The 14985-nt window shown below is 35.0% G+C and overlaps 1 protein-coding gene across 2 annotated transcripts in view; it reads right to left on the reverse strand.

The window, feature by feature from the left end:
* Positions 1 to 14985, reverse strand: part of Socs16D (Suppressor of Cytokine Signaling at 16D) — a 63465-nt gene that overhangs the window by 46665 nt on the left and 1815 nt on the right. The window contains exons 2-5 of one of the 2 annotated variants that reach the window (XM_075299051.1): positions 12940 to 13193; positions 12123 to 12876; positions 10852 to 12024; positions 10673 to 10785 (exon numbers count right to left, since the gene is read on the reverse strand). In XM_075299051.1, the coding sequence (XP_075155166.1) occupies positions 10673 to 10785; positions 10852 to 12024; positions 12123 to 12876; positions 12940 to 13170 (2271 nt within the window). In that variant the 5' untranslated portion in view covers positions 13171 to 13193. Of the gene's footprint in view, positions 1 to 10672; positions 10786 to 10851; positions 12025 to 12083; positions 12877 to 12939; positions 13194 to 14985 lie in introns of both variants that reach the window. The other variant, XM_075299050.1, reaches the window with a different exon arrangement.

The raw sequence follows: 14985 nt of genomic DNA on the forward strand, positions 1-14985 counted from the left end.
GTAATAATATTACTTTATATAAAAAAAATAAGAATTGATGATATGAACTGCTAAATTTAATGTTTTAATTTGGGAAAAATGCATGAGTACTCATATGTAGTTTAACACTCAACGTATGTGGCAATTTAGGGGCTATTGCAAGAGCCGGTCGAGTAATAGCCAAGGATGGGTTTTTAACCTATACGGGGTGGGTAGACCCAAGGATAATGTCATCAAATATCCTGAAGCAACTGGACTGGTATAGAAATATGAAATGGAATTCAGATAAGAGAAATGAGAGGTATAAGTTTATTTGTTTTGTTTATAGTCCTGAAAGGAGACGAACCCATAGCCGGGTGAAATTAATGGCAACGTTCCATCCATGCCTTCTCTTTTTCACAGCTCCCTCGCTGTGGTGATTCAGGGCCATAACAATTGTCTACATTTTTTTTGTTTTACATAATTTTTATTTTATGTAAAAAACAAGAACCTAGTCGCTGGAGTTCTACAAGGATCAATTCTCGGTCCGCTGTTATTCAGCATGTACATAAACGACTTGCCAAATGTTCTTGAACATTCCAAAATACATATTTACGCGGACGATGTTCAAATTTATTTAAGTTGTCCCAAAACCAATATCTCCGATGGCGTATCCAAATTGAATAAAGATTTGGAGAATATATATTCATGGGCAACTGCAAATAGTCTTCAAATAAATCCAAAAAATAGAATTTCGTACTAGTAAATTGGCGAACACAATACATAGAATATGAATACATGGTAAAGATTGGTGGAGTGAACATTGAACAGAAGGAGAAAGTGAAAAATCTTGGAATAATCTTCAATAAGTCTTTAAGCTGGACTGATCAAATAGTTTCTGCCACTGGAAAAACGTTCGGTATGCTACGAACATTATATCAAACCCAACACTACACGCCTCTTCATATTCGTATGCTCCTGGCAAAGACATATCTTATCCCCATATTGCTATATGGCAGTGAACTTTTTACAAAAACGGATATAAGAAGCAAAAATCGTCTAGAGGCAGCTTTTCTTGATCTGCGATATGTTTATGGTTTAAAACGATACGATAGCTGTTCGCTGTTTAGTAGATGCTTATTCGGGGCGGAATTTGTGGATTACATGAAAATTAAAGCACTTACATTGATGCACAAAATTATTTACACAAAAAATTCACCGTACCTCCACGGCAAATTAAATTTTGGCAGATCTAGCAGACGTATACTCGTTATACCCACCCGACACCAACTTCTGATCTCTGAATGACAATTTTTCACAAATACAACCCGCCTTTGGAACTCCCTTCCACCAGATATTCAACGCATTGGAAACGTTTTGCTTGTATTAATCTTAATCTTGTTCATATTTAAATACGTTTCAATTTCTTTAAGGTCGTCATTTACTTTTCGCACATCTTCTGCATCCTCTCCACTTACATACAACAGAGTATCATCAGCAAACATAACAGGTTGACTGATAAGTCCCCGGTCTGACACATAGATGGCGTCGCTAGTATTAAATGCATGTTATTTTTATATAGTACCAACCTTCAAATGATTCGTGTCAAAATTTGACGTCTGTAAGTCAATTAGTTTGTGAGATAGAGCGTCTTTTGTTATTGTGAAAAAATGAAAAAAAGGAATTTCGTGTTTTGATAAAATACTGTTTTCTGAAGGGGAAAAATACGGTGGAAGCAAAAACTTGGCTTGATAATGAGTATCCGTACTCTGCCCCAGGGAAATTAACAATAATTGATTGGTATGCAAAATTCAAGCGTGGTGAAATGAGCACGGAGGGCGGTGAACGCAGTGGTCGCCCGAAAGAGGTGGTTACCGACGAAAACATAAAAAAACCCACAAAATGATTTTGAATGACCTAAAATGAAGTTGATCGAGATAGCAGAGGCCTTAAAGATATCAAAGGAACGTGTTGGTCATATCATTCATCAATATTTGGATATGCAGAAGCTCTGTGCAAAATGGGTGCCGCGCGAGCTCACATTTGACCAAAAACAACCACGTGTTGATGATTCTGAGCGGTGTTTGCAGCTGTTAACTTGTATTTAATACACCCCGAGTTTTTCCGTCGATATGTGACAATGGATGAAACATGGCTCCATCACTACACTCCTGAGTCCAATCGACCGGTGAACCGTCTCCGAAGCGTGGAAAGACTCAAAAGTCCGCTGGCAAAGTAATGGTATCTGCATGCAATGGGATGCGCATGGAATAATTTTTATCGATTATCTTAAGAAGGGAAAAACCATCAACAGTGACTATTATATGGCGTTATTGGAGCGTTTGAAGGTCGAAATCGCGGCAAAACGGCCCCATATGAAAAAGAAAAAAGTGTTGTTCCACCAAGACAACGCACCGTGCCACATTGAGAACGATGGCAAAAATTCATGAGGTGGGCTTCGAATTGCTTCCCCACCCACCGTATTCTCCAGATCTGGCCCAGCGACTTTTTCTTGTTCTCAGACCTCAAAAGGATGCTCGCAGGGAAAAAATTTGGCTGCAATGAAGAAGTGATCGCCGAAACTGAGGCCTATTTTGAGACATAAACGAAGGAGTACTACCAAAATGGTATCAAACAAGTAAGTAAAGTCTAAAGTCGGGCGGGGCCGACTATATTATACCCTTCACCACTATGTAGGCCAAAATATGTGTTACCATCTCAACTACTTCACATTTGCTGGAAGCTATATAAAGGAGACATTTTTTTACTTCTACAAAATCTCTAGAAAAAAAATTTAAAATCGGCTAACGCTATCCAGTTAATTGGAGGAAACTTCCATTGAAATTGGGTCTAAAATGTGTAACAGTCTACCATATTTCCCCAACTCTGGTGTACGTATATATGGGAGCTATATATAATCTGAACCGATTTTGATTAAATTTGACATGTATAGTTAGAATAATAATTCTGCTATCTATGCGAAATTTCACGTAAATGGGAGTATATGAGTGCAAATCGAACGGAAGATATATATAGGAGCCATATCTAAATCTGAACCGATTTCAACCAAATTTGGCCCAATTACCGATACTACTAAACGTAGTCCTTGTGCGAAATTTGAAGCAAATCACGGCAAAACCCTGGATTTTGAGGCCATATAAGTTCAAATCGGACGAAAGATATATATGGGAGCTATATCTAAATCTGAATCGATTTTGACCATATTTGGCACATACAATAGTATCGTTAAAAGTACCGCTTGTGCAAAATTTGAAGTATGTCAGGGCAAAACCCTGGCTTTTGAGACCATATAAGTCCAAATCGGGCGAAAGATATATATGGGAGCTATATATATCCGATTTCAATCAAACTTACCAAGCATTGGTAGAGTGTCAATTCTACTCTCTGTGCAAAATTTCACAAATATCGGTAGTAAACTTTGGCCTCAGTGGTCATATGAGTCTAAATCGGACGAAATATATATGGGAGCTATATCTAAATCTGAACCGATTTGGCTGATATTTTGCAAGACGTTCGAGAACCAATAGCGATTGTCTATGTCCCAAGGAACGGCCCTATGCCAAATTTGAGGACGATCGGACTTAAATTGCGAGCTGTACTTTGTGCACAAAATTAAATATACAGACAGACGGACGGACGGACAGACAGACAGACAGACAGACAGACGGACATCGCTAAATCGACTCAGAATTTAATTCAAAGCCGATCGGTATACTAGAAGATGGGTCTATGACCACTATTTCTTGGCGTTACATAGAAATGCACAAACTTATTATACCCTGTACCACAGTAGTGGTGAAGGGTATAAAAATTGGAATTGGTCGTTATAATCGTTGTATCGCTCTTGAAGGGAACTAACATATGTTGAATTATAAAAACGAATTTTGAAAAAAAAATGTGTTTTCTTTATTAGACCGGGGACTTATCAGCCAACCTGTTACATACTTTTGAGTTTGCTTTTCGTTGGACAATTTTGATTTTCCAGCCTGATACCACTAGATTTAGCAAGGCTTCACAGCTATGATTCCGGAATTCTGATTGTATTGGAAATAATAATTGATTACCTTCAAAGTAATTGCTTAATTGGTTGTATACTATTTTCTCCATTAGTTTACTCAACGTAGATATTGCACTATTTTGCACTTTTTGAACTGGTACAACGCATGACTCTTTTAAGCATTTGGGAAAAATTCCATTTTGGAGGGATGAATTTATTATTCTTTGTAACTGTGGTCCTACTATATCGAAGTTTTGGGTGAGCATATTTACTGACAACATATTTTGATCTTTCTTGTTGTTCATGGTTTTCATTGTGTCCTTTATTTGAGTTAGATCCAAAATTTCGAATCTAAATGTTAATTCTGGATTTACGTTTATGATGCTTTCATAATTAATAAACTCAATTCCATCAGATATATTTTTGATGCTTTGGATGAGGAAGAAATTGAAACCTTCACATATGTCTTTTTCGCTACGTAAAATTTTTCCATTAATTTCAATTTCGTTTACGCAAGTGTTTACCTTCTTTAACACACTTTTTTATAGACCTCCATATATCTTTTTGTGTCCTACATTCATTTATTTTGCTATTAATATAGTTTGCTTTAGCAAGGTTTAACTCTTTCTTGTATTGATTCCTACATATTCTATATTGATTCCATGAATACTCATTGTTATACCATACGGCCATATTATGGAGATATATTTTTCTATGCTTTTTAATATTTTAAATGTTGGTTGAACCATTTTGTAATGTTTCGTGAGCACTGATATTGAGACTATCTTCTGTTTTACTTTAATATTACATAACATATGTTAGTAACGACATAGTCAATTAAAGTTCGTGAATTTTGTGCAATTCTTGTTTGTTCCTTCTTCCAACTTCTTTAAAACAATTCTGTATCCGTTTTTTTTTGATGCAGTGTTGACTAACCAATCAATGTTAAAGTCACCAACTACAAGAAAGTCTTTTCCTACAAATCTTCCCATCTCCTGCTCAAAAGATGTTATAAAATTTTCTTCTGGTGAATGTTGTCTATTTAGCGATCCATAAACTCCCACTAAATAAAATTTTACATTCTCATAAAAAAATTCAATTTTTAACCACCAAAATTGTTTCTCCACGGCCTTGACATCCAGTTTATTGAACTTCCATCTTTTACCTATGTAAAAAAACACCCCCCCAGTGTGTCTTGACGTACTGTCGCACCGAACAACATTATATTTTTCCAAAATTATCTCACTATCATCGATATCATCTGTTAAGTGGGTTTCCGATGTGCATATGAAGACAGTTTTTTTATTTTCGCATAGAATATCCAGCTCATTGTAGTTTGATGTTAATCCGCCAATATTTAAATGTAACCCTTTTATTTCCTTTGGTTGCTAGTAGGCTATTCTTTCCGATTCCATTTTTTTTTTCCTTCTAATCCTCACTCATTCCGGTTACTAATATTTAGGGATTTCTCATCCTTGGTGCCTGCACCTCGTACTGATTCCCCATATTCTCTTTAATCAGTGTTGCCAACTCCCCATGACCAAAAAGCACCAAAAATATTTTATAAATTCTAACATACCATCTTCCACCACAAAATCGAAAATTAAATGCTCTACTAAAAAACTCCGAAGATGTATTATAGAACTTTTGTGAATTGAATTTTATGAAGTTAAGGTGGGTATTAAGATCGAGTTTAACTCCTAAAATAGTCATTTTTTCACAATTACTTTTCTTTAATAATTCATTTTAAGGAATACAAACTTTGTGAAAATTTGCTTTTGGCTATACCCCATCAAGTTATAATAAAATTTGCAGCAACTTTGCATAATTTTATGCCTTTTTTACTGATATAGTTTTCACTTTAGCGGCAAAACTCAAACTTAGTACTCACCATTATGAACCGCTATTCAAGTATACACTTTGATCAGTTTTAATGCTTTCGTCCAATTCATTTTGATCAGTGATGTTTTTCAACTTTCAAAATATTAATATATGGAACGAGTCCATTGCTTATTTCAGTTGTGCGTGCTTTTGTGAATTTAATACAAACGTTTTTAATGACATCTTTACCAAATTCAAAAATTCGGCACTCATTGTTCGACTTTCCTACAGAATATTGATTAAAAAAAATCAATACCAACTTCATAATAATCAAATTCTATATTTGGCAATAAATTTGAGTTTCTTCAGCTCTTGAAAGTCTAATCAAAATTTTTGTATCAATTACTTAATACTGTTCAAAATAAAAAAGCACCAAAAGCACTAAATGAAAATGCCAGAAAGCACCAAGTTGGTGCTTTTTTTGAAAAGGCACCAAAAAGGCAATTTGGTGCTTTTTAGAAATCAAAAAGCACTAAATTTGGTGCTAAAAGCACCAAATTGGCAACACTGTCTTTAATTTTATCTGACAGAGCGTTTCTCTCACACACATTACCACAACTGATTGCTATAATACCGTCATTTCTCTTTGCAATTCTCTTAACGGTCATATTCAAGTCCAATGGTTTGATTTTCTCCTTCACTTCTTTTTCTGTTGGTTCGCTTGTTTGTTGGTTTTTATGCTTTAAAATAACTGGTACACTATTCGCTGATTTAAGCTTACTTGCATATGTATCATTTCCCGTATTTGTTTGTGCTCTCTTTAATTCTCTCACAATCTCTGCCTTAGCATAATTAACTTGTTGTTCCATTAGCTTGTTTGTTTTATTTATTTCTTCAGCCATTTTTGTTTCGGATTCCTTAACAAGATTAAATAAACTTTTTTAGTTTTCAATTGTAATTTTAATAAAATTCATACAGCCGTCGCAAATGATTCTATTTCACTGGATGATTTGTCTCTCGCGGCATTGAATACTGACTTTTCTGCTATTTATTTTACTAATGATACTGACACACAACTCTCAATCCTGAGCAATATTTTATATGCATTGTTTAATTACTATGTTCCTTTGAGGTCAAGAGTAATTAGAAATGACAAGCCTGTATGGTATGATAACGGAGACATACGTCGAGCTATTATTAATAGGGATTTCTCTCACCGGGATTTTATTGAGAATCGATCCGACGAGAGTAGATCTCGTTTCAAGATGTATAGAGCTATTGCCCGTCGAACCATTCGACGAGTTAAACGTTCGTATGGTTTTCGAATGTTTCAAAACTGCAGGAGTTACAAGGAATTGTGGTCTAGAGTTCGTTCTACGGGAGTTCTCGATTCTAATTTCTGTGATAGCGATAACTGTGATATAGATCTAGATAATCTTAATAATTATTTTACTACGCCTCATTATGTACCTGTTAATAACTTAGGAAATTTTACATACGAGGATGATCGCAATAACTGTCTTAGTTTTAGAAATATAGATATGGTAGAATTAGAAAGTGCAATATACAGAATTAAGTCCAACGCAGTTGGTTCTGACGAAATACCTATTAGATTTATTAAATTGATTTTTCCATTTGTATCACAGCATATTTTGCACTTGTTTAATACCATTCTATTGACTAGAGTGGCTTGGAAACTGGCTAGAGTGGCGCCGATGAGGAAAAAGGGTACTAGTGGTAATGACTGTTCTGATTTTCGTCCCATTTCTATCCTTCCAGCTTTATCAAAGGTCTTTGAAATAATAATAAAGGACCAACTTATTGAACATCTTGATCGTTACTCATTAATTTATGACTGTCAGTCGGGCTTCAGGAGACATCATAGTACCACATCCCTTATGATTAAGCTAACGGATGACATTAGGCGGGCACTTGATAGAGGTGACCCATGTATTCTCGCGGCTCTTGATTTGAGTAAAGCTTTCGATTCAGTCGACCATAGTATACTACATTCGAAGCTCTACCACGAATTTAAATTTTTTTCTACAGCTTGTAGACTTTTATTGTCTTTCCTGTCTGGTCGCTCTCAATATATTCGATGTGATGGTCGTGTGTCTGGTGTTAATGTAATTTCTGCCGGTGTTCCTCAGGGTTCCATTTTAGGTCCTGTGTTGTTCATGTTGTATGTCAATCATGTTCGGCTCTATGTTCAACATGTAGATATGGGAATTTATGCAGACGATTTTCAGCTGCTGAGTACGTGTACTAGTGGAGGATTACCAGGCTGCATTTCACATTTGGACGACGATATTGGGAGGATATGCGACTGGGCCCGTCGCAACCATCTCAACATTAATATTCCGAAAACTAAATGTATAGTGTTTAATTACTCACGTCGCCAAAATACTCCTCAAAGTATAACTGTGCAGAATCATATAGTCTCTTCGAAAGATGTCATAACTTCTCTTGGTTATCAAATTGACTCCAATTTGGTTTTTGCGCAGCATCTGCTCCAAACTAAATCTCATTCTAAAAAAGTTGTACAGCATAAATGTGATCTTGCCTACGCAAATAAAGTACATGTTGCTCACTCGTTACTAATGCCTCATATATTGTACGGAGCTGAGGTATATACTGGCACCAATAGGTCAAATATTCGCAGGCTTGAATCTTCATTTCATAGTATTTTAAGGTATTTCTATGGTCGCAACTGCCGACGTAATTATGTGTATTTCACGCATCAGTTCCTTGGCTGTACTTTTGAGCACTTCCTAAGCATAAGATGCCTTAGTTTTTTCTTTAGCATTATAAAACATGGTGAACCCGCTTACCTCCAATGTTTTAATTTTCTAAACTCTACTCGTAATACTAAAATTCTAATAGAGACTTTCTCACACCTTGTTTTTGAAAGATCGTTCATAATTCGTTTATCCAGATTATGGAATGCAATTCCATCCGATTATAAGAACTTTTCCGTAAGTCTAAGCGCTTTTAAAAGTAAACTAATTCAGTATTTTAATTATAACAATTAACTTTGTTTTTGTATCATCACTGATAATACCTCCATATGCGGTGTTGCGTTTTTTTGGTGTTTAGGTAAAGAAATGTGCGTGTAGTTTTTCAGCTATTGAGAATATTGTATTCACATTAGTTTTAAGTATTATTGTGATTTTTTTCCTTTGCATTTGTAATTTCTTTAGCTTGTTGTACTTTTTTTCAAATCTATCAATGTATGGTCCAAGAGGGCTTAATTGATTAAATAAATGTTTGAATTGAATTGAATTGTATCGCAAATTCTCGTATTTAAAAAGCGCATCACATTCATTGTTGGAAACACCAACACATATCATGTGGTAATTTTTCTCGCAATAGCTGCCGCAGCACACTTCAACATCTCGACAAATTAAATTGCATTTTCCACAGTTCTTATCCATGATTCGCAAGGAATCGTATGGCCAAAATGTTAGGTTAGGTTAGGTTAAAGTGGCAGCCCGATTAAGATTCAGGCTCACTTAGACTATTCAGTCCATTGTGATACCACATTAACTAAAAGTACCTATTACATATGGGCACTTCTAGTTTTAACCGCTGAACCTTCTTGATTATTTTTCTTTGTTGAACCAACCAGATTGTTCCAAAAACAGTAGCAGACTGCTTAAGTTAACGTTTTCCAGATCCGCCAGTAATCTGAAGCTATATGCTCCTAAAAGTTGCTTGCGCTTTACACAAAATGCAGGACACTCACACAAAATGTTAGATTTCAAATAATATTATTCCTGAATTTATTTTTCGTCGGTTTTGAAAATTTTTCATATATAAAATCAAAGTTGTGAAGAGCTTTGGTTGTAACACGTCTGTCTTACTCTCTTGCTCAATAAGTGTATATGAATATTGTATGGAAATCTAGAGAGTAGTCCATTGTAATTACTTTATTTTGGCCAAATAGGCTTAGAATTACATGCTCTGAATGAATAAATAAATAAATTAGTGAAAAACTCTGGATTCTGGAGCCATATAAGTCCATATCGGGCGAAAAGTATATTCTGACCCAAAACACTTGTGCCAAATTTGAAGTCGATTGGACTAAAACTGCGACTAGACTTTGATCATAAAAATGTGTTCACAGACAGATGGACATGGCTATATCGACTCAGGAGCCCACCGTGAGTATTTTTGTCAAAGGCACCATGTGTCTATCTCGTCTCCTTCTTGGTGTTGCAAACATATGCACTAACTTATAATACCCTGTTCCACAAAATTCTATCTTTCAAAACAAAATTAAGATTTATCGACCAGTTTGAAATTGTATTGCCACGCTGTTAGTTATATATTTGAAAACTAACATTTTTTAAAACAAAATTGTCTTAAAAATAGCTGCATACTTCGTGAAACCAATTATAAGCTACTAAAAAATTAAAAAGCTTAAACATTCGTGACCGATTATCGAATTTTGGACAAATGCCGAAGCTCTTTGGTAGAGCTCTATAATGGTAACGAAGTGATATTAGCTGTGTTTGTACTATATTTAGGTTTCGCTACAATATTGATTTTAATTTCTCAGTTTTTCAATGATTAAAAACATTATTGAAAATAAGTCAAGTATATTCTTGCTAAAAATTTTTTTCTTCAGTTGTAGAGTTATTCGCTTTTTATTTGTGAAAACTCTTGGCAATTTGCTTTCGTTTTTGTTTATATTTTTTACTTCTTCGAAATAGAAATTTTCGAAACATAAAGGTACTTTTTCATCTGTGCGAAACTAGTCCACACAATCACTAATATCATTATCTGAAAATGATCAGGGATTAGATGGAGGTCCGAAAGTTTCTTGAGATAACGCTATAATTAATAAAATTTTGAGTTCTCAGATATACTTACATCTTTAACTTTTTCAATGCTGGATGTGAAATGAAAGGATCTATTCTCTGCCTTTTTATCATCATCCTCATTTGCAATTTCCTCGATGATTTCTTCGCTTTTTGCCCCAGTTTCTAGAAATGTTGTAAAAAAATCATTTTTTATTTATGATAGTCTATTTGTGTATTAAATGCATTTACCTTTTTTCGGTAGGGGTGGAAGAGCTCTTGATTGGAATTTTTTCCTCTTGTCTTCATTTGATTTTGAGGAACAAGATTTCTCATTGCCTGTAACAGTCTCATCATTCTCATTACTTTCGTTCTTGCTACTATATCTGCTGTTATTTTTTCGAAAACGAAAAATGCTACAAAATCTTTGTTTTAAATTTAGCGAAAACTGCGATTTTTTCTCATTGGGTGTTATATTGGTCTTCAGAATCGTTTGTGGAGTCTCTGTCGTTTTATCATTTGATGTAGTTAAGTTCGTCTGCTGATTTACTTTTTGTTTTTGGTTATTTTGATTATTTATGGCAATCATGTTATTATTATTTGAATGAGCTTCGGAATCAGATGAAAAGTTTTTATGATTTTTTGTTGCTGGACCAACACTTTTCTCCAAACGATTTTGTGTTGAATTACTACTACGAGAGGAGCTCCATAAGACATCGTTGAGTGATTTCGATGTTGGGTTGGAAATTGCAGATTTGGGATGTTGTAGCGATGGAGCAAGGCCAGAGCTAAAAGCTCCTCCGGAGGCTTCAGAACTACCTTTCGTTTCTGAATATAGAGTGTGATAAAATTGTTTCACTTCATCCAAAGACATATGCAAAGGTTCCACCGCATTCACGTTATCGTCTTCATGAATACTTGATGTCGATACAAAAGTTGATGTATATCGTGACGATGTACTAGTCGATATGTGGCTTGGGGCACGATCACTACTTTCGCCATTCTCGGCACAATTTGAACCAGATCGTTTTTTGCGCTTGGTCTTATTTTTACGATTTACTTTATTTTGGTGGTGGCATTTGATTAAGCCGTGTTTACTGCAACTACTTGATATTACTACATCTTTGGCATCTCTATTTGTATGATTAGTTGTGATGGTGGGGTTTATAATACTTCGATTAGTGTTTTGTGATCTTGTTTTATCCGATTTAATCATGTCCACCGGCAAGGCATATATGTCGGAGTCAATTGGTACGGTATAAAAATCTGAAATTTCTCGGGTTAAAAGAGCATCATGTGACATTGCCTGAGTAATAAATATTGAATCATCTGGCTTATTCGCAGAAGAAACACTCAATGAATTGTGAGAACTCGATAGACGACTGTTAAGAGAATTTCTTGAGTTAGGCCTATTACTACATGTTCCTGCAAATAATATTACCTCATTAAATATATATGAAAAATTGGCAAGAGTCTAGACCTACCGCCATGATATATATGGTTGTGGCAGTAATGAGAATTACCTAAAGGACTATATATAATTTTTCGTTGTAGACTGCTATCGTACTGTTGATATGCATTTCGTTTTATTCCGTAGTAAAGATCATAATCGTGGATTTCCGAAAGGCCAGACACATTAAATCTCTGTACTGCCGATGTAATATTATCCTGTTCGGATGGTATGGCTTTGAAATAACGAGTGTGATCTTGAAAATAAGGACACAACGTCTGCTTTATTTTTACAATGGAGACAGGCGGCGGTGGTGGAGGTATTGATTGCGAAGGTGAATCCGAGTCTAAGACGTCGACGCTATTACCCAGTGATGAGCTGAGAATATTATTTGGTTCATCGTATATATTATCCATGTGAGAATTCAATATCGAATCGCTAGAGTACATGTGCTTATTTATAGAATACAATTCTTTACCAAGAATATCCTCGCCGACCATATAATTTCCGGCAACGCTTGCCCCTTCGTCGCACGCATTTGTATTACCAGTAGTACCTCCACTTATATTTGAGATTTCAACGTTTCCGTGTTCCTTCAAATGTTCAAACGAAGATTGGGAGGATGTCCATCGTCGAAGACTAGTGACTGAAATTTTTGCCATAGATCGCACAAGAGTTGTTTGTGGTGAATCCTGAAATTCCGGTGGAGGATCTATAGGAGCAAGAGGCCCTTTTTTTAATGTGTTGAAATTTTCTGCACTCATTCCACCTTCAGAACAATTGTCTAAGGAATCAAACTGAGAAACTTCGCCATCGCTTTCCACTATCTATAAACAAGAAAGAAATTTAATTGTAAACCATGGAGAATATATAGCAAAAAGCAAACATACTTCAATATCAAACTTGCACAATCCAAGACGATAAGAATCTCCACTGGATATGGAGCTATTAGTTGTCAACGGTACTCCAGAGTCGTCACTTAATGATGCAGCTGCATTAAGTTCCATGGCCAAATCATGATGATGCGAAGGAAAAATACTGAAGCTCTCACTATTGCAAATACCGGCTATAACCGAAGCGGTTGCTGAAGTATTATCCTTACTTTTTGTTGAAGAATCCATTTTATGCTCCAACAGTTGTAAATCTGTACAAAGAGAATGACATTTTATTTGGTTGAAGGAAGATTTTGTTTTTTTTTTTTTTTCACTGAGGGCGTATAGTCCTACACTTTTTTAGTCGTAATTGCAATTATTTTCTCCAGATTTTCATATATTAAAAGTATTTTATAAATTATCAAACTTTATGAAGCAAAAGATCTAGGAACAATTTTATCTTATGAGAGATTAATTTTCATTTAAAAATATGGAACTTAAGACATTATTAACGACAGTTACATTACAGAGGATAATTCAAATTATTCAAACATTAAACAAATCAGTGCACTTACTCACGCACGCTTTCCATTAAAAAAATATTATGGTATAACATTTGTAATTTAAAAAATAATTTCTTAACAACATGTGTACAGATTCCCAGCAAACCTAACTTGCTACAGCGTTCTGGTACGAAGGTTATTTTACAACCGTTTAACAGTGGAAGTATATAAAACATTAGGGTGGTTCATATAATTTATATAACAGAATAGGTGATATGATGTGATAAAAAATCCATACGATCGCCTCTTGTAAGGTCTGTTGCTCTGAATCGATCAAGAACTAAGTTGCAAGAGTGTAATCTGCCAACATTTTTGCAAATTTCCAGAATATTTCTGTATTTCCAGAATATTTCTGCTTTAAATGAATTAAAGAGGCATTGTGAAACCAAAATAAATTACGGAATATGTTGCTTTCTGTGTCTACGATCAAAAATTACTTCGTATGGCCGTTTTGTACGTGCCTTGGGTCCAAAATATGCTTTTAACAGCCCTGTTATGAACAAAAATTTTCAATAGAGGTGCGTATCAATACGAAATTGAACGCTACCGAAAATTTCGTTAGCATAAATAGCAATGCATTTCTTATGGGAACGCTGGAGGTGCATACCGGTCTTAAGTAAGGACGATCATATTGAGAGTTTACGAATTGGTAATTTGTTCAGAGCTTCATCACGTTCGTGCGAGCGGAGCAACACCCGGGCTTTTTCTAGTCTAATATTTTATGTGCCTTTTGGAACTGATTAGGATTTTCCTTGAGCTGTTTGTTTAATATACATTTCATCTTTTCACGAGAAATTTTAATCTTTAGCCTTTTCAATATGGCGTAGATTTCGTAGATTTCTAGCCTTCATTCGAGTTACTCTTTCAGATGTTTTTGCCCCACCGTCATGGCTTTTGTGTCGCTGAGTTCCTCCATGTATTTTAAATGTTAGATTCGCCTGTACTTAAAGTCAGAATAAAAAATTAGATGTCTTCTTGATTTTTTTTTTAAATTCTTACTTCATCTGTTGAATAGAGTATAACGTTAAAATTATCTTCGTTTAAGGGTATAAATGATAATCGTATTCAAATTCCAGACTTATGCCTTTTAAATGCTCAAGGTAGGAAATTGAAGCAACGGTCTCTAGACCTATACTATACAAGAAATTAGTCCATACTGATCAACTCCAATATATTCTCATTTAAGCCAAAGGATATTTTATGGAAATTGCGTTTTCCACAAAACCGTTAAATTAGGGAACTCGGCCTAGATAGGCATCATATCAAAAAATCCACCAAAATAGGAATATTGGAAAATAAACCATAAAAAAAGTATTTTTATTTTGGATATACAATTCCAAATACAAAAAAAAATACACAAAATTCAACATAAGAAAAATAGAGCCTCTCGACCAGGTTGCAGACATGAAAAGAATTCACGAGTGTTATGTGTCTGAGGTTGTAAGTACAAATTTAATCCTGTTCTCAGAGTCTGATCGTCGTCCATAGCTCCAGATCAGGC

This window comes from Haematobia irritans, chromosome 3 (assembly GCF_050003625.1).
Source record: "Haematobia irritans isolate KBUSLIRL chromosome 3, ASM5000362v1, whole genome shotgun sequence".
Taxonomy (NCBI): Eukaryota; Metazoa; Arthropoda; class Insecta; order Diptera; family Muscidae; genus Haematobia; species Haematobia irritans.